The sequence below is a fragment of the Mustela erminea genome, chromosome 5, assembly GCF_009829155.1.
Source record: "Mustela erminea isolate mMusErm1 chromosome 5, mMusErm1.Pri, whole genome shotgun sequence".
NCBI lineage: Eukaryota > Metazoa > Chordata > Mammalia > Carnivora > Mustelidae > Mustela > Mustela erminea.
This window is the reverse complement of record NC_045618.1, coordinates 4,853,477-4,878,572: the sequence shown is the minus strand read 5'-3', so window position 1 is coordinate 4,878,572 and position 25,096 is coordinate 4,853,477. Positions and strand designations below refer to the sequence as shown.

Sequence of the window (25,096 nt, the reverse complement as noted above, 5' to 3'; positions counted from 1 at the left end):
CACGATTTCAAAGACCTTCATTCCCGACTGCGAGAGATTCATGAGCTGTCCACTTTCCTCTTTCATTTCCTAAGTCTTCTACTCAACAGGTGAGGTAAGAACAGAGGGGGAAAGTACTACCCAAATCTGTATTAAAAATATGACTATTGGAGTGCCTGGCTGGCTCAGTCGGTTGAGCACTGGACTCAGGACTCTTGATCTCAGGTCAGGTCTCGATCTCAGGGTCGTGAGTTCAGGCCCTGTGTTGGGTCCACACTGGTCGTGGAACCTACTTAAAAAAAAAAAAAAAAAAAAAGACTACCATATTCTTGGTCACGGTTCCTATTTTGGGACAGATGCGCATTCCAAAGCTATTAAATAAGCCCCTTTCTGTGCGTCTCACGATTCCCTCAAGCAGAAGAGGCGAACATGTGGCTGGAAGTCAAAGTCAAAGCTGAACCAGTGAGCAAGTTAAACACAGAGACAGAAACAAAAGAAAAAAGAAAGAAAAAAAGTCACAGTTCCAAAGTGCATGTGGATTAGGAGGTACGGACTCCAAAGCATAATTTGGGGACAAGGTCAGAAAAGCGTCATTCTCTGAAAAAGAAACTAAGACATAACATAAAATAGCTATTAGTAATCAGTGAAAATCTTTCCCTAAAACATGCTAAGATAATGTGAGAATGTCTTCTATATCTCCTGCAGGAGGTCACTGCCCGATCTCATTGTATCTACTAGTATTTGGATAAAAGGGTATTGTTTCGTGCTGGCAGAGAGCGTGCTGTACCCAAGTGCAGGGCTGGCGAAGGTTTACGACCTTGGGAACAAAATTCCCTCTCTCTTCTAACTTTTGAGCAGATGACTACGCCATGGAAGCCAGGAGCTGTGACGAATGAGCACACGCAACAGGGCTTAGTTAGCGGCTTGGGAAGGAATCAGTTACTCTGCATCCTCGCTTCTTAACTTGCTCTGGTTCCCACAGCTCCTGCTCAGTGCCTCCGTGTCGCCCATCCCCTCCACATCCCCTGCGAGTAACTATCACTGTTCTTACTTTACACGGAACGGATGGGCCGTGAAATGTAGAAGAGGGGCCCAGGCTCGCGGAGTGAAACCCGGAGACCCTGCCTTACACCACAGCCTCCTCCTGGGCAGCACCCGGCAGAGCAGAGGCCTGGGGCCAGTGCGGCCAAAACTCCAGGGGATAAAAGAACGGATGAGGGGCGCTCAGGAAACATGAAGCGGTGGGGGCTGGAGGCAGAGACAGACAGAACGTCTGAAGAACATCAGACGGCACAGGAGGCAGCTTTGAGACCTCTGTGGAGACTCGGGAGCTCACCACTTGGGGACAGCTGAACGCGGGCTACCAAACCTCAGGATGTGAACCTGGCGGTGTTTCGCGAGGACAAACTAGGCCGCCGTGTTCTGGGAGAGGCTGGCTTCATGGCATCTGTCTCCCACGCCTCGGGCAGAAGGGCCAGATTTCTGCCACCACAGCAGGCGCTTAAGAAATGGGTGCTGAGGGGCGCCTGGGTGGCTCAGTGGGTTAAGCCGCTGCCTTCGGCTCAGGTCATGATCTCAGGGTCCTGGGATCGAGTCCCGCATCGGGCTCTCTGCTCAGCAGGGAGCCTGCTTCCTCCTCTCTCTCTCTGCCTGCCTCTCTGCCTACTTGTAATCTCTCTCTGTCAAATAAATAAATAAAATCTTTAAAAAAAAAAAAAAAAAAAAAAGAAATGGGTGCTGAATTGATTTATGATTTATCTATCAGTCAGTTAATGAGAAGCAAAAAAGAAGAGTAGTGAGTTCTCTTAGAGGAGGGAGCAGAACACAAAGCTGTCTCCGGGTCGGTCTGTTCATTTAGATGAACACCTACTCATGTGTGTGCGCGCGCACGTGTGTGCACATGTATGTGTACGTGTGTGCGCGAGGGTGCATGTGCGTGTGCGTGTGTTTAAAGATGAGCCCATCACACAGGCTTTCAGGTTAACTGCTACCTTTCACTGTGAGACATTCTGCCCACTAGAGATTTGATTGTGCAAAGCATCCTCTTTTGAAACGCATGTTTCAAAAGTTTTTTTTTAAGATTTTATTTATTTGAGAGAGAGAGAGAGAGAGAGAGAGAACAAGTGGGGGGAGGGGCAAAGAAAGGGGGATAAGCAGACTCCCCGCTGAGCTGGGAGCCCACAGGTATGGGATTGATACCACGATGGGACCTGAACTGAAGGCAGACGCTTGACTGAGCCACCCAGGTGCCCTGCAAAAATTTTTTGTATGAAATTTAATCAACATGTTCTTCTTCTCATCCAAATGAGCACTTTAGCCAGGACACAGGAATCGGACTGGCTGAGGAAGGAAAGAAGGGAGGGGAAGATGGTCTTCAAGAACCAGCCAGGACAGGAAGGGGAAGCCTGGGCCAGCTGGGGCTGAGACTGGGGACGCGAGCTGGGCACAAGGACGCTCCCTGGCTGGAGCGGCGCTGCCCAGGGCCGTAGCCGCCAGCCATATGTGGCTCCTGAGCACTTGAAATGGGGCCTGTGTGACAGAGAAACTGAATTCTGAATTGTATTTCATCTTAATTAATTTAATGTAAATAGTCACATATGGCTAGTGACTACCATACCTGGAGAGTGTAGTCATGGGGGTACAGGGGAAGGAAATAAAAAGAGGGCAGAGAGGGTGCCGGGGTGGCTCAGTCGGTCAAGTGTCTGCCTTCAGCTCGGGCCGTGGGATCGAGTCCCACATCGGGCTCCCTGCAAGGCAGAGTCTGCTTCTCCCTTTACTTTATTTATTTTTTTTTTTTAAAGATTTTATTTATTTGACAGACAGAGATCACAAGTAGGCAGAGAAGCAGGCAGAGAGAGAGGAGGAAGCCGGCTCCCCGCTGAGCAGAGAGCCTGATGCGGGGCTCAATCCCAGGACCCTGAGATCATGACCTGAGCCGAAGGCAGAGGCCTTAACCCCCTGAGCCACCCAGGCGCGCCCCTGCTTCTCCCTTTTCATCTGCCTGCCACTACCCCTGCCTGTGTGCTCACTCTCTCTAAGACAAGTAAATAAAATCTTAAAAAAACAAAACAAAGGGACGCCTGGGTGGCTCAGCTGGATAAGCCACTGCCCTCCGCTCAGGATCCAGTCCAGTGTCGGGCTCCTCACTTGGCAGGAGGCCTACTTCTCTCTCCACCTCTGCCTGCCACTTTGCCTACTTGTGCACGCGCTCTCGCTCTTGCTCGCTCTCTCTCTCTGATAAATAAATAAATAAATAAATAAAATCTTAAAACAATACAAAAAAGAACACAGACAAAAATTAGTAGAAAGTGGTAAATACAACCTTCCTACTTCAAAAGTGTTTCTGAGCAGTATTTGTGTTAGCAACTGCTGGTTGCTTCGGCCACCAGTTTCCAAAGCCCTGCTGCTCTTCTTCTGCGTTCATTAAGTCCTTAGAACAAGGACTCACTGTCATTATCACCAAAAGATTCAGAGAATTCTGTGATTTGCTTAAGAGGACTCAGCGGGAGGGTGGTCTGCAGCCCCTCCAGAGCCGCCTGGATGGCATCAAGGAGCCTCAGCTCTTGCTTTCAGGCAGGTGGACTGCCAGATGCACAGGTGTGTGGGTCACCTTGTGGTCGCACCCCATGCCTCTGTGGGGATATTCTGGGAGAGTTGTCCACTCCTGTCTCACTGCAGAGCTTCTCACCTGCTCAGAACGTACCTGCTGCGGCCGGGAGTGTTCTTTGTGCCGTGGGGGCACAGCCCTCCATGGCTCCCCAGCCTGCTTTCAAGCCCTCACAGCCTACCGTTTGGGGGACAGGAGCCGGCAGAGCTCTGAGCGGGGAGTTCTGGCTGCAGGAAATGAAGGTGTTTCAGATTGTGCACGCCAATACCTACATGCTACTTACAACATTACTCTGAAATTCAAAGATGGCAGCTCTCAAGATCTGGCTTTCACATATACACCCAGGATTGGGGCAGGGGCATCTGCTTGGCTCAGTCGGCTAAGCATCCGACTCTCGCTTGCAGCTCAGGCCAGGATGTCCCGGGATCCAGCCCCACATCAGGGTCCGTGCTCAAGCTTGTGAGGAGTCTGCTTGAGATCGTCACTCCCTCACTGTCTGCCCCTCCCCCTGCCCCTCACACACACACTCTCTCTCTCTAAAATAAATAATTTTTTAATGAAGATTTTAATTATTTCTATGACAGAGAGAGAGAGCACGAGTAGGCAGAGAGGCAGGCAGAGGGATAAGGAGAAGCAGACTCCCTACTTAGCAGGGAGCCTGATGTGGGGCTTGATCCCAGGACCCTGGGATCACGACCTAAGCCAAAGGCAGACACTTAATCAACTAAGCCACCCAGTAGCCCCTAAAATAAATAATTTAAAAAAGTATACATGTATAGGTACAGGACTGGATTTTCTGCTTGAGGACAGAGGAGGTATCAAAAGCTGCTAAAAGGCTGTTTGAGGAGTAAGGGAGAAAAGGCAAAGATTTCAGATAACTCCCTTTCTGCCTGGCCAACCTTGTACTAAGTTACTAAAACACTGTCCACAATTTTCTTTGGATGCCTTTCACAGATTCAGAAAACCAGGCATAGGAAGATAAGGAAAGTGATTTTTTTATATTTAATAAAAACTTATAAATAAATGGAAATCATCTTAGGCCAACAATTCTTCATATGGGATCAAAATACATGCAAATACAAGTGTAGTATGTTTGAAATTATCCCTAATAAAAACTTTAAGAGGGACGCCTGGGTGGCTCAGTGGGTTAAGCAGCTGCCTTTGGCTCAGGTCATGATCCCAGTGTCCTGGGTTCGAGTCCCACATTGGGCTCCTTGCTCGGCAGGGAGCCTGCTTCTCCCTCTGTCTCTGCCTGCCTCTCTGTCTGCCTGTGCTCGCTCGCGCTCCCTCTCTCTCTCTGACAAATAAAATCTTTAAAAAAAAAAACTTTAAGAAAGTGAATGAGGGGCTCCTGGGTGGCTCAGTTGGTCAAACAGCCAGTTCTTGATTTCAGCTCAGGTCACGATCTCAGGGTCCTGGAACCGAGCCCTGAGAAGAGCTCTGTGCCAGCAGGGAACCTGCCCGAGAATCTCTCTCCCTCTCCCCACCCACCCTTCCTCCCACTTGTACTGTCTCTAAAAATAAATAAATACATCTTTAAATATAAATATGTAAAAACAAAATAAATAAAATCTATAAAAAAAGAAAACGAATGAGACCAGGTGCATATGTGTCTATATATTTCTCAGGTGGGACTCACAGCTTCCATCAGATTTTCAAGGTAAAGGCTACCTTTTAGCTCTTTATAGGCTTTATGGATTCTTTTCATACAGTTCTTGTAAGTTTCTTAAGTAAAACAAATGTTTTCTACATACATACATATATATTGATAAGCTATTACAAATGTGACCTTTTTTTCCCTTTATGTATTCTAAGTTGCCATTGACAATATATCTAATAATCTTTTAAAGGATTTAAATGTTTGATCAGTTGGGTTTTTTAAATAATTGATTACAATTTTGTCAAATTTTTTTAATTCAATTTCTCATTTTTTAATTTACTGATAATTTCTTTGGCCTAGTGCACAATTTATACACACACACACACACACACACACACACACCATAAATAAATAAATAGGAAAAACAACCCAATGTCCAATGATTAGGGGGCAGTTAAACTAAGGGACATCTGTGATAGAATATTCTTAAGTCACCAGAAATTATACTTTTGAAGACCATTTGAACATATGGGAAAATGTTTACGATGTAAAAAAAAATAAGATATGAAATCATACATGTAGTAAATATGATGCTGATTTTCTTAAAAATATTTGTGGTCCTGGTGGAAACTACTGAAAGAAAAGAGCCAAAGGGACACCTGGGTGGCCCTGTCAGTTAAACGTCTGCCTTCCGCTCAGGTTATGACCCCAGGGTCCTGGGACTGAGCCCTGTGATCAGGTTCCCTGCTCAGCAGGGAGTCTGCTTCTCCCTCTCCTTCTGCCCCTCCCCTTGCTTGGCCTGCCTCTCTCTCTCTCACTCTCTCAAAAAATGGATAAAATCTTAAGAAAGAGAGAGAGGGAGGAAAAAAAAAAAAGGCGGGGTTGGGGGTAGAGAAAAGAGCCAAAATGTGAACAGGGATGTTACCTGTTTTCTGTGGATCCGGCAACTGTCTGGTATGATTCGAGTTTCATGCTGAAGCAACATAGAAATATATCTTTTTTTTTTTTTTTAAGATTTTCTTTATTTATTTGAGAGAGAGAGATATAGAGAGCATGAGAGGGGTGAAGGTCAGAGGGAGAAGCAGACTCCCCATGGAGCTGGGAGCCCGACGCAGACTCAATCCTGGGACTCTGGGATGCTGACCTGAGTCGAAGGCGTTCGCTTAACCAACTGGGCCTCCCAGGTGCTCAGAAATAAATCTTGAAATGCAAAATGTCCTAGAAAAATGAGGAGACTGCCCCTGGCAGTAAGAGTCCCAGAGGGTTTTTGTGAAAATTAAGTAACCTACGCAGAGAGTGCATGAAGCGTCTGGCTCACAGCACCTGCTCAATAAATGCTATTATCCACGGCACTCTCGGATTAATGCTACCATAATGTTTTCCATTTACTGGAATTTGACTCATATATCTTTTGCCAATCTTTCTTCCCTTTTTTTTTTTTTTAAGAATCTTATAAAAATTTGGAGGGAAAGCCATAAAAATTGAACTAGGACCCAGACTTGATTTTTAAGTTCTGGTTTTCTCCATACCTACTGCGCAGACTCCAGGCCTCATTACCCGCTCTGACGCTGGCTGCCAGCAGGCCTCGAGAAAATCACTGGCCTGGACCTGGTCCTCCCCGCCTCTACTGCTGTGCAACATGGCTTTCTCCTTTGGCTACCAGACTGTTCCGTAAATCAGTTAGAACTTACAATCCCTCAGTTATAAACAAGATGACGCAATTTTGTTAAAATGCAGTCATCAGAAATATAAAAAGTGCCATTAGATTTAGCGATCGAATTCAAAAGGACAAGGTAGGTTACGTGGAGGATCTGAAGGGTCAGAACTACACCCAAATAGCCCTACACAGACAGCAGCCCTCGGTCCCTCTCTCTGTAGCGGCCCCACAACCAGCAGGTGCCTGAGCTCTCAGGCAGGCTGGGACATGCCACAGAACAGTCCACTCTCCCCTGTGTCCCTGAAGACAAAGCCCTAGCTTTCAGAGAAGATAATGCCATTTTCTCCTCTCTGTCTTCAACGTACACATGCTGGGCCCTGCCTAGAGACAGGAGGGCTGTAACCCCAGCCACCTCTGACTGATGACCCACCCCTCACGGAGGATTATCAGAAGGCAGCCTGAAAAGCTTGCTTTGGCTTTCTCATCTGATAAGTCCCTGCTCTCTGTGCAAGTGCCCAATGGGTGACAGGAGAAGCATGTGCTTTGAGATCCTCCATTAGGATAGAAAATTGATCTTGAACCAATATTAAAACAGTACTGTGGTTACCAAACCAGTGTTGTAGTAAAGATCAAGTAAAAAAACAAGATGTGAAAGTATTTGGTAAACTCCGAAGGGATCCATAAACCTAAGAGGAAGAGGACTGTGTTTAAATGAAAAATTACAAGCGACTTCACTTGAATCCCAATCCCTACCACGTTTATGGATTGGGAGACTCATTATTACCGAGATGTCAATTCTCCCCGACCTGATCTACGGATTCCACACCACCCCACCTAGAATCCCAGCAGGCTTTCTTCATAGAAATCAGTCAGCAAGCTGGTTCTACAATTGTGTGGATAAGTAAAGGAATTAAAGTAAGCCATACAACTTCAAAAAGAACCAAGTTTGAGGGCTCTCACTCCCTGATTCCAAGCCTTCCCGTAAAAGGACAGCACTCTAGATAGTTTGGTGTTAGTAGGATCTCATTTATATGGGGAATCTTAAGAGTGGGGGAGATAGACGAAATGGGTAAAGGGGGTTAAGGGGCACAAATTTCTAGTTATAAAATAAAAAAGTTGTGAGGATATAATGTACAGCATGGTGACTATACTTAATAAATGGTATTGCCTACTTGAAGGTTGCTAAAAGAGTAGATACTAAAAACTTCTTATTACAAGAAAAACAATTTTTTGGTAATTGTGACAAAAGTTAGCTAGTCTTCTTGTGGTGATCATTTTGCAATAGATACAGATATTGAATCATTATATTCCATGGCTGCCTAGTACAAATATATCGTTATATGTCAATTACACCTCAACTTCCTAAAAATGTGTGGTATTAGGGACACCAGGCTAGATCAGTCAGTGGAGCATGCAACTCTTGATCTCAGGGTTGTGGGTTCAAGCCCCACGTTGGGTGTAGAGATTACTGAAAAATAAAATCTTTTTCAGGCAGACAGATAAGAAGTGTGGTATTAGCAAAACGAGAGACCTGGAGATCAGTGGAACAGAAGATGGGAGTCCAAAACCAGATCCACACATACATGGTCAGCTGAATCTGAACAAAGGTGAGAAGGCAATTCAATGGGAAAGAAAAGTCTTCTCTTACATGGCGCTGGCACAATTTAACCCCCATATGCAAAGAAAGTGGTCCTCAACCCATACTTGGCATGACATAAAAAAAAGTTAACTTGAAATTATCTAAGTGTACAACCTAAAATTATAAAACTTCCCAAAGAACACACAGGAAAAACTTTTTTGTGACCTTGAGTTATGCAAATAACTTCTAGATAAGACGTGAAAGGCACAAATCATAAAGCAACAAAATTGATCAACTGGGCCTCACTGAAGTTAAAACGTCTGCTCTTCAAGACTTTGTTGAGAAAATGAGAAGATAAGCCACAGACAGGGAGAAAATATCTTGCAAAATACGTATCTGATAAAGAAATGTCATCTGGGGCACCTGGGTGGCTCTGTCCGTTGGGCGCCCGACTCTTGATTTCAGCTCAGATTTCGCGATCTCAGGGTCACGAGACGGAGCCCTGCCTCGGGCTCCGCACTGGAGCCTACAGAAGATTCTCTCCCTTCTGTCCCTCCCCCACAACCATGGCGCTGCGCGTGTACGTGAGTGCTCACTGTCTAAGAAAAAAGAAAATGAAAAGAAAAGGAAAGGCATCCAAAAAATATGAAGAACTCTCAACATAACGGGAAAATGAACAACTCATTTAAAACACTGGGCAAAAGCTCTGAACAGACGTCTCACCAAAGAGAGGAGGTAATAATCACACAGGAAGATGTCCAACCTCATTAGACATTAGGGAAACACCAATGAAAACCATAATAAGACAGTACAACGCGTGCACCGGAACAGAAATCTTTTTTTTTTTTTTTTAAGATTTTATTTATTTATTTGACAGAGAGAAATCACAAGTAGACGGAGAGGCAGGCAGAGAGAGAGAGAGAAGCAGGCTCCCTGCTGAGCAGAGAGCCCGATGCGGGACTCGATCCCAGGACCCTGAGATCATGACCTGAGCCGAAGGCAGCGGCTTAACCCACTGAGCCACCCAGGCGCCCCCGGAACAGAAATCTTTTAAACTGAGCCACCAGCGCCTCGCCCATTCGGACGACTACTATGAAACCACAGAGACACACAGAAGATGACAGGCGCTGGCAAGGATGAGCACGGACCCGAGCCCTGGCGCACCGCTGGGGGGAGCGGATGGCAGCGCAGGCGCAGTGGAAAACAGTAGGGCCGGTACTCAAATATTTAAAATAGGGTTACGTATTGCCCAGCAACGCCACTTCTGAGCACACACCCGAAGAACGGAAAGCTGGATCTCTAGATGTTTCCACACCCGCGTCTGTAGCGGCATCATTCACAAGAGCCCGGTGGAGCGGACCAGGGATCCGTGATGCGTGAAAGGACAAACAAAATGTGGTCTATACATTCCGTGGAATACTATTCGTCTTAAATGAGAAGGAAATCTTGCCACGTTCCATAATATGGATGAGTCTCGCGGCCCTGATGCGAAGTGAAACGAGCCAGTCGCAAGAAGACAAGCCGAGTGTGAGCCCCCTTACGTGCAGTGCCTAGAGTCATCAGTTCACACAGGCAGAGCACACAGCTGTGGCCGTGGGGCCACGAGGGAGGAGTGCATCAGGAGTTGTTGTCGAAAGGGTAGATAGCTTCAGTTTTGTAAGATGGAAGAGTTGCACAACACTGTGAATATACTTAACACCACTGAACTATAAGCTTACAAATGGTTAAGATGGTAAATATTATGTTATGTTATTTTGTCACAATTAAAAATGGGGCGCCTGGGTGGCTCAGTGGGTTAAAGCCTCTGCCTTCCGCTCAGGTCATGGTCTGAGAGTCCTGGGATCGAGCCCTGCACTGGGCTCTCCACTCAGTGGGGAGCCTGCTTCTTCCTCTCTCTCTGCCTGCCTCTCTGCCTGCTTGTGATCTGTCTGTCAAATAAATAAATAAATCTTAAAACAAAACAAAACAAACCCAATCCTGAAATACTGGGATATGAAGAGCTGTGCAGAATCACTGGAACTTTCTATACTGCTGGTGGGGAGGTTAAACAGTACAGACACGTCGTAAAACAGCCGGCAGTTTCTCGTAAAGTTAAAGATACACACGTGATCCAGCCATTTCACTACTAAGTATTTACACAAAAACCACACGTGAGTGGCTTTATCACGACTGCCAAAGCGTGGAAATGATCCAAATGCCCGTCAAGAAATGACAGTACCCCCCACTACAGAGCACTAGGCAGCAATAAAAAAGAATAAACCACAGATAAATGCGATGCAGCGAGCCCCCAGCACCTGTGACTGGATCTTATTTAGAAACAGAATCTTGACAGAGGTAATCAGCTTAAGAGGAGGTCGTATGGAATTAGCGGAGGCCCTTGACCTAAGGACTGGTGGCTTTCAGGGACAAGGTGGGGACAGCTTTGGACGCACAGGGAAGAAGTTCCTACAGAATGGAGGCAGAGGCTGGAGAGAGGGAGCCACAAGCCCGGGGCACCGAGGACTGGCAACAACCAACAGAAGCTAGGGAGAGGCGAGGAAGGAAGAGTTCTTCCCTAGAGCCTCCAGACGGCACCGTCCTCCCGACACCGGGATCTCAGCCTTCCAGCCTCAGGACTGCGAGAGGAAGAATTACTGCAGTTGTAAGCCTGCTAGTTTATGGCACTTTGCTAGGGCAGCTTTAGGAAACGAACACATGCAGCAACCCAGAGGCATCTCAAATGCGATATACTAATGAAGGAAGATCTCCAAAGAGTACACACTTTCGATTCCCCTTAGAGGGCACGCTGGAGTAGGCCAAGCTGCAGATCAGTGGTTTCCAGAGTCTGGAGGTGGGGGGTGGAGGAAGATTACAAAGGGACATACAGGAACTTCAGGACGGGGATGATGGAACTGTTCTGTATCTTGACTATGGCAGTGATTATACAACATAGAAGTGTACCCCTAAGAACGGTCATTTGAGGGGCACATCCGACTCTTGATTTTGGCTCAGGTCCTGGGGTCGAGACCCTCATCAGGCTCCACGCTCAGTAGGGAGTCTCTGCTGGAGATTCTCTGCCCCTCTGCCCCTCCCCCTGCTCATGTATACGATGTGCGTGCTCTCTCTCTCTTCCTCTGCCCCCCAACAATAAATACATAAGTAAATCTTTAAACAAAAATGTCAGTTATCTTGTTGGTAAATTATACCTCAAAAAAGTTTACTTAAAAAAAAAAAGCAAAGATAATGTGAGAACCAAAAATCATAATACTAGTTCCAGATTATAACCCATTGAATAAAATCAGAAGCCACAAAACCAGATAGACAGAAATAAATAAAAGGATGCATGAAACTCTGATGAGGGTCAGGATGGAGTATCTCTTCACAGAACAGCTGTTAACTACAAAGGGTACAAGTGACTTCAACATGAAGAGGCCTGACACACACCAGTAACCGATAAAAGTGAGCACCACTGGTAACAGGACAAAAGAAAGTCATCCACTTACGGGGACACAACAGCATCACTCTGTGCCCTTCCTGCCAAAGACACAAATCTGAATCAAATCATGAAGAAGCATCAGACAAACCCCAACTGAGGAATATTCTACAAAATACCCAACTGGTAATCTTCCAAAGTGGCAGATGTAGTGAACAGAAGGGCCTTCTGTACCCCAATGTTCATAGCAGCAATGGTCCTAGTCGCCAAACTGTGGAAAGAGCTGAGATGCCCTTCAACAGATGAATGGATAAAGAAGATGTGGTCCATACATACAATGGAATATTATGCAACCACCAGAAAGGATGAACACCCAACTTTTGCATCAACATGGACAGGACTGGAGGAGATTATGTTGAGTGAAATAAGTCAGGCAGAGGAAGTCAATTATCATACGGTTTCTCTAACTTGTGGAACATAAGGAATAGCATGGAGGACATTAGGAGGAGAGGAGTAGTGAGTTGGGGGAAATCGGAGGTGGAGACAAACCATGAGAGACTGTGGACTCTGAGAAACAAACTGAGGGTTTTGGAGGGGAGTGGGATGGGGGGATGGGTGAGCCTGGTGGTGGGTATTAAGGAGGGCACGGACTGCGTGGAGCACTGGGTATGGGGCATAAACAATGAATCTTGGAACACTGAAAAAATAAAATAAGTGGCTAAGGTCATAAAAATCAGAAATAATTTCTTTAATGTCAAAAGACTGAAAAACCTTCAGACTGAAGGAGACTATGGACAGTAAACACAGGTGATTCTGAAGTGGATCCTTTTGCTGCAGAAGACGGCAGTGGGCGCACGGTGAAGCCACACACGAACGCCCGTGGCTCAGATGGTAATAACATTCCACTGTTAACTTCCTGATTTTGATGGCTCTGTTTGGGTTATGAGGGACAACGTCGTTGCTTGTAGGAAAATACACAGTGAAATATTTGGAGGTGAAAGAGCACCACGTTAGCAACTTATTTTCTCAAGGGGGAAAAAAAGTTATTTGTACTGAACTTTCAACTTTTCTGTAAGTTTGTGATTGTTTCAAAGCAAGAAAAAAAAGTATTCAGGGGCGCCTGAGTGGCTCAGTTGGTTAAGTATCTGCCTTCAGCTCCGGTCGTGATCTCAGGGTCCTGGGATCAAGGCCCGCATCAGGCTCCCTGCTCAGCAAGGAGTCTGCTTCTCTCTCTCCTCCTGTTGGTGCTCATGCTCTCTTTCTCAAATAAATAAATAACATCTTAAAAAAAAAAAAAAAAGGAGGTAAAAAAAAAACCAAAGTATTCAAAGAAAGAATACTGGGAAGTCAAGGGCTATTAGTTCATTCCACCTCCACTCCCCACTGCAACAGGACAGGGGCAGTATAAGTATAGCAAGTTCTACCTACAGTCCTCTGAAGTTGACTACCAAGAACCACAAAGTCAGGATCTCAAACACAGCACACGCTGGCAATGTTCTGTTTTCAGGAGCATGAAATCCAGCATAAAGCAGAGACCTGCTTTATGTGGATACTGAGTGAGCCAACAGGCCAATGCAGAAGATCATCTGGTCTACCGAGGAAGGGCTCTGATACTGGCAGCAGCACAGTGAGATTCCAACATCAAGGTAGGAAAGACAAGATCCAATGTAACAGGTATAAGAATGTTCACATTTTGCCTTTTCTAATAACCATTATATTTAAGAGCCCCTGTTAGCTCTCTCAAATGGAAGTCTCTATTTTAAATAATACTTTTGCTTTATGGGACCATCATCAAACAAGTGAACCCAGCTTTTACAGCAAAGAAAGAAGACAGTGCTTTTAACATGGACATCCAAATGTCCATGGATGGACACCCATATGGACATCCAAATAAACCAACCTACACCTTGTTTTGAAGTTCCCAACCTCAACCCCAAATCTTCAATTGCTTAATTAGAACTATGAGAGACACCTTATTTTTCAGAGACTGGGGTGTCTAATTTGGATCTTAGGAACAATATCCTATACCATTGCCTGAAATATCGATTCCATGTTATTTTGAACAAAGTTCTTCAATGATACAAACGATTAAGGTACTAACCTAAATGTAAGAGGCCACGTATCCGAGCCTTAGATCTGCACTGTCCAATATGGAAGAGACCAACACATGAAGGTACTGAAATACAGCTAGTCTCAACTGTGACGAGCTCTAAGTGTACAATGTGCACCAGATTTCAGGCTTAGTACAAGTTTCAAAAAGAACATGAAATACCGCATTTGTGTTTGTTATACTGATTATACAACGAACTGATAATATTCTGGATCTACAGGGATAAATAATAACTTAAATTATTTGAATAATATTAAAATCAACTGCACCTGTTTCTTCATCCTTACTGTGGCTACTAGAGAGGTCTGATTACGTACGTGACTCACGGTACATTTCTCCTGGACAGGGCCGCCCTAGCCGGCCCGTGAGGTATACTAGGTCAAGATATAGAAACTAGGAGACGGAATGATGGGCTTCCCAGCAGAACTCCGAATGGTTCTTGGGCCCAGTTTACCCTTCAGGATGCCATCTTTCTGAGGACAACGGCTGCCTATCCTTCCACACTCAACTGGGCCTGGAGAGAGAATTCTGGAGGTACCTGGAACTCCGTGGCACTGCCCCGAAGCTGGCTCACGTTCGGTAAGGACCCGCCATGGTACTGCGTGAGACGTAGCTGCTGAAGCTTCTGAAACTGGACCTAGAAACAAAGAGATTTCCAGACGGTTGAGAGATGACAGCAAAGATCTGAGGGAGGCACTGAAGTATGGGTACTTGGTAGTGAAACGGTTCAAGAGTGAAAGTCTTGGTTTCAGTTTCTCTTCTACCTAAAACCTGCAGGTTTCCGGTGCCTTCTGATTTGTGACTAGTCTATTTTTGGAAATAATTTACCCATGTCCCAAATGTCCCAGGCGCGGTGATAGTGAGGTCTTTGCAAGGTCTCTGAGTGTGCGTGTATAGGTGGGCACAACCTCTAACAGCAGTAAAAGAGTCTCTTAAAGGAAAACTAAGCCATTCTCTGTGACACTAACATAGGAACCGTGCTCCCTTCTGTGGTGCCTGTCCAGTCTCTGCTCACACGTGTGTGTAACACCTGCAGGGCAGTAATCACAACTTGGGTGTGATCTCGCAGGCTTACATCTTAACTCTTTCCTATGGTATTAATCATCTTTAATGGCTATATAACATTTCGTCTTCCGAACTATTTCCTAAGAACACATTCCAAAGAGTGATTACGGAGTCTCTGCATCCAGGCCTTTCGATGGCTCTCAATATGCAATCCCAGCAGGTATACTAAGTATATATGAGAAAACGGTTTCAGGAGAGAACTCTCACTAACACCAAATATCATCCTTAACTGGGGAAAGGAGCAGGCTAACTCAACAGGTATCAGATGGCATCCCACTGCTTTCAGGTGCCTTTCTTCTGCAAGTTCTTCCTTGCTTCATTTTTCAAAAGGCAATAAACTGGTTACAGTTCTTGTAATCCCCCAAGTGATCCTATTTGGTCTTTGAGAGTTCTCTGTGGTTACATAACTCTTGGCACTTATATTCACGTGGGGAAGGAAGAGGCGATGGGAACCCTGAAGGCTTTCATCATTAGACTCTTTGTCTAATAACAATAAAAGCTACCAATAGAAGCCCCTGAGATGAGCCAGATGCTGTTCTCAGAGGCTCTGCCCGTTTCATCCCTAACCCTCACCACCACCACCAAGGGAGACCATATCATCCTGCCTTTACATACCTAGAGACCCAGACTTAAGGAAACTCAACATTTGCCCAAGGTCACACAGCTGGAGGAGACCAAGCTATGGCTACCACAAAACCCACATTCTTCGGGCCCTGGAGGCCTCAGCTGGTTAAGTATTTCACTCCTGATTTTGGCTCAGGTCATAATCTCAGGGTTGTGAGATCGTCTCCGCACTGGGCACGAAGCCTGCTTAAGATTCTCTCTCTCACTTTCCCTCTACCCTCCCATCCCCCTCCCCAACCCTTCCTCTCTTAAACACACACACACACACACATCATCTTATATCTGCCACGGTCCTTTTCTTTGTTCCATTTCTCTCTGTTTTAAGATTTATTTATTTATTTGAGAGAGAGAGCACGAGCAGGGAGGAGAACAGGGGCAGAGGGAGAGGCAGACTCCCCGCTGAGCAGGGAGCCCGGCATGGAGCTCGACCCCAGGACCGAAGGCAGAGGCTTAAGCAACTGAGCCACCCAGCTGCCCACCCCCCATTTCTTTCAATGATCATACTATTTACAAGCTCAGAGAAAAATGAAGTTTGGTTGACCAAAAGCATTGCTGGGCCTATGCTGATTTTGTTATTTTTATACTTACTATGAAAAATTCAAATATATTCAAAATAGAGATGAATACAATGAAACCCCATCTAACAGCTTCCAGCTTCCACAATGATCTCATGTCCAGTCCTGATTCATCTTTACCACCTGACGGCCCACGGCACCCCACCGAATATAATCCAGACGATGTATCATTCCATATTTCAGTATGCATCTCCAAAGATAAGAGCCTATATCTGGCTGGAGGTTTTAAAGGCATACAAAACCCCTTGGTGGCCTTAACTTCCTTGTACACACAGTATTTGATTTCCCAAACACACTGTCCTGGGAGGCAGCTATACACTGTTCATCAGAGCCCAGATCCAAGAGTCAAATATGAGAAGGACAGAGTGAGCCTTTTCCATTTATCAGCTGAATTACAACAATGAAGTCTGAGCTTCTGATGTTAACACTCTTAAAGCACTTACCAGAAGCATTTGACTCTCCGTCCTTGAAATTCTCTAGACAAGATTCTTGGCCCCCTTGATCTCAAGCCTTTGATTCCTTCTTCCATCAATCCATCCATTTATTCACTTATATAAAACATTTAACTGTGGGGTGCCGGGCTGGCTCAATCAGTTGAGCGGCTGCCTTCAGCTCAGGTCATGATCCCAGGTTCCTGGGATCAAGCCCCGCATCGGGCTCTCTGCTCAGTGGAGAGCCTGCTTCTCCCTCTCCCTCTGCTTCCCACTCTGCCTACTTGTGCTCGCTCTCTCTCTCTCTGTCAAACAAACAAACAAATAAATAATTCTTAAAAACAAAAACAAAAACAAAAACATTTAACCGTGTCTGTTAGGTACCATGCCAGGCGTGGTCTTACTAAGATGAACACATGCCAAGGTTCCTGCCTTTACAGAGTTCTCACAAAGGTTTCAACTTTTACCCAAAAGCCTTGACACTTCAACCAAGTTCAACCAAGTTCTAAATCTAGCTGGACACCTGCCTTCAACTGAGCCTAAGGCCCTCCCACCGTCTCCCATACCTGCTCTCCCTCCACAGGTGCCTATTCTAGAGTCGTCAGTCTTCAGAGACTGCTGTGCTTTGGGGAGAAAAGTCCTGCACTTGGAGCCGGAAGACCTGTGTGCCTTGAAGCTCCCATGGAGCTGGGGAAATTACTCTGCCGTCTACTCCACAAAGACAACGTAAGGATTAAAAGAGAGAAAGACATGACAGTGGGGTGTAAAACGGAAAGCTGTGGACAACTTCTCGAAGTATCATCATCACTGTTGATGCCCGCCGCTACCTCCTAAACCCCTGAGTAACTGTGATATCCTCCTCTTTTGAAATCTAGAATCGATGAATTGAAAAGAACCTTAGAGACTTGTCTTCAACACCATCCTGCTTCCTGATGATCAAAACGGGCGCCGAAGAATGAGTAGCCTAAGGGGAGATGACCCGTTGGCACGCCAGGGGCCACATTTAGAGAGTTCTGTTTGACCCATAAATATGATACTAACCCACTCGGTGCTTTAAACTGCCATTCTGGATTGGAAGACTGTATAAACACCTGATTTCCAACATCTCTTGACTGCAAGATCAAGCAGGACTTGCGTTGCGTGGCAACAGTGCGTGGAGCGGAGAAGCAGCTGCCCCTCCCCCGCCCCCGCACACAGCCTGCGCTACCATTTGCCCAAGGCCTCACTGCACCCTATTATTCCTCCGCGGCCTGAGACTGGCTACCATCTACTCATTCCTGGCTCCTCCACTCCTCTTCCCTACGTGCCTCATGCTAGAACTTAAGTTAGCAATCTCTAGCCTGTAGCCACACACTTTAGTGGAATGTCCTTTAATGTCTGTATGAAATGAAATCCAAGCCTCGCTAACTCCCTTTTTAAAAAGTCTCACAAGGGCGCCTGGGCAGCTCAGATGGTTGGGCCTCTGCCTTCCGCTCAGGTCATGATCCCAGGGTCCTGGGATTGAGCCCTGCATCGGGCTCCCTGCTTGTGCTCCCCCTGCTTGTGCTCCCTCTCTCTCTCTGTCAAAAAAATAAAAATAAAAAACCTTTAAAAGATAATTTTAAAAATAAGATAAAAAGTCTCACAGCGGCCAATCCCAAACAAAAATCCCAGCAGGCCTTTTTATAGAAACCGACAAGATCATCCTAAAACTGACCTACAGTAGTCAAAGCAATTTTTAAAAACAGCAAAGTTGGAAGGCTGTTATCTTTCTTCCAGACTTACTCTAAAGCTACAGTAATTCAAGCAGGAGCAACTGTCACAGAGACGTGGGGATCAAGAGGAAAGAAGAGAGAGTCCAAAAATAGACCCACACAACATCTGGCCCAATTGATTTTTGACACAAGTATCACAGCAATGCAATGGGGAAAGTGTCTTCGACAGATGCTGCTGGAATAAGTAGATCTCCTGGGGGGGAGGGGAATAAAAGCAGTCAAGGACACAGACATGCAGGGGCACAGCCATACTCAAACCCTAGCTCTGCCACTAATCAGCTATGCAACCGTACCTCTCCAGCCTCAGTTTACTCATCTGCAAACTGACGAGTAATCTAGATACACATTCCCTAGGGGCACCATGAAAACCACAGGAGATAATGGATGTAAAGGAGCAAGGACAGCATCTGGCAAAGAGACGGTGCTCAATAGTTAGCCCAAATCCAGGATGTCTAGTCTCTTCTCCTTTCTTTTTTTAAAAAGATTTTATTTATTCATTTGTCACAGAGAGCGCATGTGTGCAGAAGCAGGGGGGAGGGGCAAGGGGAGAAGCAGACACCCCACTGAGCAGGGAGCTTGATGTGGGGCTCCATCCCAGCAGCCTGGGATCATGACCTGAGCCGAAGGCAGACGCTTCACCGACTAAGGCACCCCTCTTTTCTCCTCTCTTAGAGGTCTTCCTGCTACAGAACACATCTAATATTTGTTTGTTTTAATATAAAAATGATTCTCCCCAAACAAGCTCATTGAATGCTCCAGACTGACGTGCTGTGTATACGCCATGGTTTCTCAAAACTACAAGTTGTTCTTCAAAGTTGAACTTCTAGAACAAGCTCCCGATCCTGTCTCTCTCTCCTTCCATTTGGTCCTGGCTGCCTCGCAACCTCCATCCCCACCAGGTCACTGGGATCACAGGGGCTCTCACTCAGATACCAACGGCCTCCACTTTACTAGACTGAAGGACACGTCCTTAACCTGTCAGACGAGTCTGCAGCATTGGGCTTAGCTGCTGGACATGCTCTCCTTTCCCTCTCTGGTTGCTCTTTGGTCTTTCTTGTTGGCTCCCTTCCTCTGCCTCCCCTTTCCATGGTGGAGCTCCCTGGGCTTCTCTTGGCCCTCTCCACATTTCACTCTGAAGCAGGGCTCACAAACTCAAATGTCTACAGGTGCCAAGTGCAGAAGAGAAGTAAGGGAAGCCCTTGGAACCACTGTGAGGAACACCATAGGGAGCGGTGGGGACTGAGGCAAACCGAACACGTACATGCACTTTCCAGGGCAGGGGGCCACTATGGGAGCTCCAGGCAACTGCTACCATGCAGAAATGGAGTGAGTGTTGTTAGATGATTTCATTTTTCAAAAGAAGCCAGAATCCAAACTTTAATATAAAATCCCAGTATTTGGGTGCCGGGGTAGCTCAGCTGGTTAAGCAACTGCCTTCGGCTCAGGCCATGATCCCGGAGGCCTGGGATCAAGTCCCACAATGGGCTCCCGGCTCTACAGGGAGTCTGCTTCTCCCTCTGACCTTCTCCCCTCTCATACTCTCTCTCACGGTCTCTCTCTCAAATAAATAAATAAAAATCTAATAAATAAATAAATAAATAAAATGCCAATATTCACTGTTGGTCCTAATTAAAAACAAACAAACAAACACATTCAGGCATACCCTCCCCCCCCCCATAAGGACCAAATTAGAATTTAGGTCACCAATTTGTAAGATATGTTCTAGAAATTCTTCTTAGGCAGCTGAATCTACTGCCACAACCACACACCCAAGGTTCCCACATTTATATCACTAGCCTAGACTTCCCTCTGTAATTGGAGACCCTTGTATGTCTTCAGGGCCATACAGACAATTGCCTGCCAGACCATCTCCACCAAAACGCCTCACAGGCACCTCACCCTCAGCATCTCCTGACACTGGGGGGCATCTGCTCCCACCAGTGCTCCCCCTCTTAATGCAGGACACCTTGAAATGGCTCAAGTCTGAAAGTTGGGGATCATGCATTCACCCAGTTTGGTCTTTTCTAGCTCTGAGTATTGCTCTGCTCACCTGTCTGCCTCCCTCTTGCGACCACCCCAGTGTCGAGGCCATCACCACCATCTCCGGACTCCTACCTCAACCTCCCTCAGGTTTCTCTGCCACCTCCCCCTCCGTTCTATCCACCACTCTGGACCTACAGGCATCCTTTTAAGATGCAAATCTCCCTTACTTCAACCCCTTCATTGTCCTTAAGATCAAGTCCCAAATCCTGTCTCTACAATCTGATGCTTGTGAATGCCTCAACTCAAACCACCCTCTTCATCCCCTTGCTGAACCTCATACCCTCAAATGGCATCCCTCGCCATGGTATGAATGGCAGGACTGCCCCCTACCATTCATTTCCAGAGCGGCAGCCGCTTCCCCTTTTGTAATATTCATTAAAATCTGTCCTTACTTGTCAAAGGAATATCTTCTCCATTAAATCCTAAAATCTATGAGGAGACTGAGTTTTGCTTGCTCACTATTATAATCCCCAACGTCTGTCCTAACCTGGACTCAGTAAGTATTTGATGAACAAATTAAGAAGACCTTTGAAACACCATGTCTTCACCTCCCCGCCACACATAGGCCCCACTAACCACAGTGGGCACTCCAGTACTGACGAATGAATGAATGAACAAAGGAACAGCCTCTTTCCACTTTTTAACCCTTCCTACCATCCCAGGTACCACCACTTAAGTAACCCCACTAGCATTGTCTTCTCGAAATATTCCCACTGCTTCTTATTAAGGCTGACCCCCTAAAGCTAGAGTGAAAAATTCCCCATAACCTAGTCTCTCCCACCTACGAGGCAAATAGGATTTAACCAGAACTCTGAAGGACTGACTCTGATTATGTAGAGAATGCCTTGGAGCCCAGCACAGGCTCAGAAAGAAAGTCTGATTATCGATGTCTGATAATGGAAAATCAGTGTATCAGCCATCCATGGATCAATAATGAACTAGTTGGTGGCACCTGGGTGGCTCAGTGGTTAAACATCCAACTCTTGATTTCAGCTCTGGTCATCTCAGGGTTGTGAGACTGACTCCACACTGGAAACAGAGACCGCTTAGGATTCTCTCTCTCCCTTCCCCTGGCTCTCATTAATAAATAAATAAATAAATAAATATAAATAAAATGAGCTCTCATTAATTAATTGTGAATGAATGAATGAATGAATGAACGAATAAAATGATCTCGCTGGATTCTTCTCCATCTGGGATCTTTGGATGCTTGCAGGTTTACAGATACATGCTGGGGAATCTACGCGTTATCTATGAGAAGTGCTCAGTTCTGCAAATTGCGTTATGAAAATAATCCTTGACATTTTTAAATAAGAAAATACAACTCAGCAAATGCAGTTTTCTTATTTGCCTTGTTTTTATAGATACATTGGACCCTGGAGCACCTGGCTGGCTCCATCAGTAAGGCATGTGGCTCTTGATCTTAGGGTTGCGAGTTCAATACCCAGGTGGATGTAGAGATTACTTTTTAAAAAATTGAAAATACATTAAAAAAATATAAACACAGTGGACCAAAGTAGTATTATTTTATCGGCAACTGGTAGCAGAGAAAGAACACAGAAGGAATTAACACATAAATGATGTCCTGTACCGGGTGAAGGGCAAAGTGGCATCCTAATTTTGTAGTAATTAGAACTCAGAAAGTGACGGCTGAACTGACTTACCCCATGGGGCATACCTGATCAGCCTTACTAAACTCAAGAAAACCTAAATTATATGTCTTTGCATCATCCCACCCTGAGAGTTTCAACTGAGTTCAGCAAAATAGCATATGTCATATCAAATTAATGATGTGAATTTGAATTTATTGCTTTTTTTAATGTTGAGTGAATTTATATTGTGCGTGTCTTTTAGTTATGGTTGTACCACAGTTATAACCAAAGGACTTTATGTACAGTGGATGTTTGAGCATATTTAAGTAACATAACCAAACTCATTTAAATAAACATGAAGGATCTGTGAAAAAATTTTGCCTACAAAGAGTCCATACAGCAGTGCCAGGTGCCATGACCTGCCTTCGGCTCAGGTCATGATCCCAGGGTCCTGAGATCGAGCCCCGGTTCAGGCTCTCTGCTCAGCAGGAAGCCTGCTTCCCTTCCTCTCTCTCTCTCTCTCTGCCTGCCTCTCTGCCTACTTGTGATCTCTGTCAAATAAATTTTTAAAAATCTTAAAAAAAAAAAAGAGTCCACACATTACTCATGGCTTTATCTATCAGGGATGCTTTAAAGAGGGTTTACGAATTGGGTGAGAGACTGGATCAACTCTAAGAGTGTAGACAAACAGTGCCGGTATTTGTACACACACTTTATCTAAACAACACGTAACAACACACCTCCAGCATTAACCCAACTGTTTTCAATGTGCTCTGAGCTCATCACGTTCATCCCTGAATCTAACCAAGGTCACACACATATATGCCTGTGGACACCAGGCAGATAAATAAATGAGTGAAGCTATTTAGGGCATGAGGATAAACTTTTATTGAAATTCTCAGCTTTGGGCGCCTGGGTGGCTCAGTAGGTTAAGCATGTGCCTTTGGCTCAGGTCATGATATTGGGGTCCTGGGATCGAGCCCTGGGTTTGCTCTCTGCTGAGTGGGGAGTCTGCTTCTCCCTCTGTGCTCTCCCTCTTTCTCTCTCAAATAAATAAATAAAGTCTTAAAAAAAAGAAAAAAAAATCCTCAGCCTTCTTGCTATTTTTACTTAGCATAAAAATATAAATATATAAGAAATATTTCATTCCCTGTTCATTTCATGAAAGGAAAACATCAAAAATATGATAAATGGCCAATGACAACTAGCTTCGGCGTGGGAGCTCACGACAGGATGTGTGAACTGTGGCCAACTAGAGAACCCACGTTCCAGCTGAGGGGTAACCACCACCCAGCTCCGGGGAAAAGCTGTCATATGGGAATTCAGGATGACTGCTACCGGGCCTCCCAATTTTAAATATGGATCTAAAGATAGGAAAAGAGTGGAGAGACCGGGGAGGGAAGGTGCGGGGTGGCGGGTAGGGAGGGAGAGAAAGAGGGAGGAAAGAAGGAAGATAGAAAGGGAAAAAAAGAGGTTTTTTTGTTTTTGTTTTTTAATGAAAATCTCCCCAATTAAAAGGCAGCAGATTCAAGAAGTTTTCCCAAACCCCGTACTTGGCCAAAAAAAAAAAAAAAAAAAAAAAAAAAAAAAGTGTCTGCGGCTGAGTGAGCGGGGACCCGCCGCGTTGCAACTAGGCTCTCAGCTCCCCTTCAAGCCTGCCCCCTGCCCAGCATCTGCATATCCTCCCCCGGGTTCGCGATGGTCCTTCAAGGTCAGCATTCGGGAGCCTCAAGGCCTGGCCCGCTCCCGCTGACCCTCCTCCCTGCAGCCCTGCGCGGACACTCCTCTTGGCTCTCCATCCTCCACTGCCTCACTCAACAGTTTCCCAACCTCCGGGTGTTTGTCCCGGCTCGCGCCTTACTCACTGCTCTTGGACCCTCCTCCGTCACCAGCGACGCTGTGCACCTTGCCAGTTCTCGTTAAATCTCCGCGCTGAGCGCAGTAAAGCGGAGAGGAAAGCCTCCCCCGGCTCGCAGCGCCTCCCCGGTGCCCCCGAGCTGCCCTCGGCCTGCGCCGGCCCCGGGCTCACGGTGCACCCGGCTCCCCCCCCCCCGCCCCGGGCCCCGCGGCCCCCCTCGCCCCGCCGTCCAGAAGGGCCGGCTGGCGGAGGATGTGCGGAGCCACGAGAAGCCGCACCGCCCGCCTCCGAGCTGTTTGTGGTTTCCTCCCGGGGCTCCGTTCGCCCTCCCCCTCAGGCCGCCCTCGCGCCGCCGCCCCGCGCGCCCGGCCCGGCCCCTCGCCTCTCCCCGCTCACCGGGCCCCGCGACCCTCCCGCCTCTGCGGGCTGCGCCGGGGGCCGGCGGGCGGGGAAGCGCCGAGAGGCCGAGGCCGCGCCGACCCCGCTCCCCCGCGCGGCCCCGGCCCGGCCCCGCCGCCGCCGCCGCCTCGGCCCCGCCGGCTCTCGCCTGCGGCGGGGGCCGCCCCCGCCCGCCCGCGTCCCGGCCCCGGCTCCGGGCGCTCACCCGCGACAGGGTGAGGTCGGTCATAAGCTGCTCGAAGGCCCGCGTCTCCTCGGCCTGCCGCTGCGTGTGCAGCGCGATCTTCTCACTGAACTTCCGCGGGTTGGCGCTGCCCGAGCCCGGCGAGGCGGCCATGGCGCGGGCCCGGCCCGGCGGGAGGGGGAGACGGCAGGCGCGGGGCCTGAGAGTCGGCCCGCGCGTCCGTCCGCAGGCCGCCCGAGCCGCCGCCCGAAGGCCCGTCCTCCGGCGCGACCCGGCAGAGGAGCCGCCGCGGCCCCACAGCCAGCGAGCGGCCGGGAGCGCGCCGAGGTCCGCCCCCGCGCGGCCGGCCCCGCCCTCGGCGCGGCCCGCCCGCCGCCTGCTGCCCGGCCCCGGCCCCGCCGCCCGGCCCCGCGCTCCCAGCCCGGCCTGGGGCCCCCGGGGCGTCGAGACTCGCCGCGAGCCCCGTCGGCAGAGCACGCCGCCTCCGACGTGCGGGAGCCGCTGTGTGACTGACGGGCTCCGGCGCGGGGGGCATTCTGGCCGCGCGGTTCGCGTTACGACTTTCCAGCCGGCGTCTGGCCGCCCCCTCGTGCCTCCCCGAGCCCCCCGGGCACCCGCTTTGCTCCC

At 47.4% G+C, this 25,096-nt stretch overlaps 1 protein-coding gene across 3 annotated transcripts in view; it reads right to left on the bottom strand.

Annotated features, from left to right (window-relative positions):
• The window catches only part of CRTC3 (CREB regulated transcription coactivator 3), a 96,954-nt gene extending 72,148 nt beyond the window's left edge, over nt 1-24,806 (bottom strand). For 2 of the 3 annotated variants that reach the window (XM_032345539.1, XM_032345540.1), the window contains exons 1-2: nt 24,491-24,806; nt 14,483-14,581 (exon numbers count right to left, since the gene is read on the bottom strand). In XM_032345539.1, the coding sequence (XP_032201430.1) occupies nt 14,483-14,581; nt 24,491-24,622 (231 nt within the window). In that variant the 5' untranslated portion in view covers nt 24,623-24,806. The remainder of the gene's footprint in view (nt 1-14,482; nt 14,582-24,490) is intronic. The other variant, XM_032345538.1, reaches the window with a different exon arrangement.
• Between the last annotated feature and the right edge of the window lie 290 nt (nt 24,807-25,096).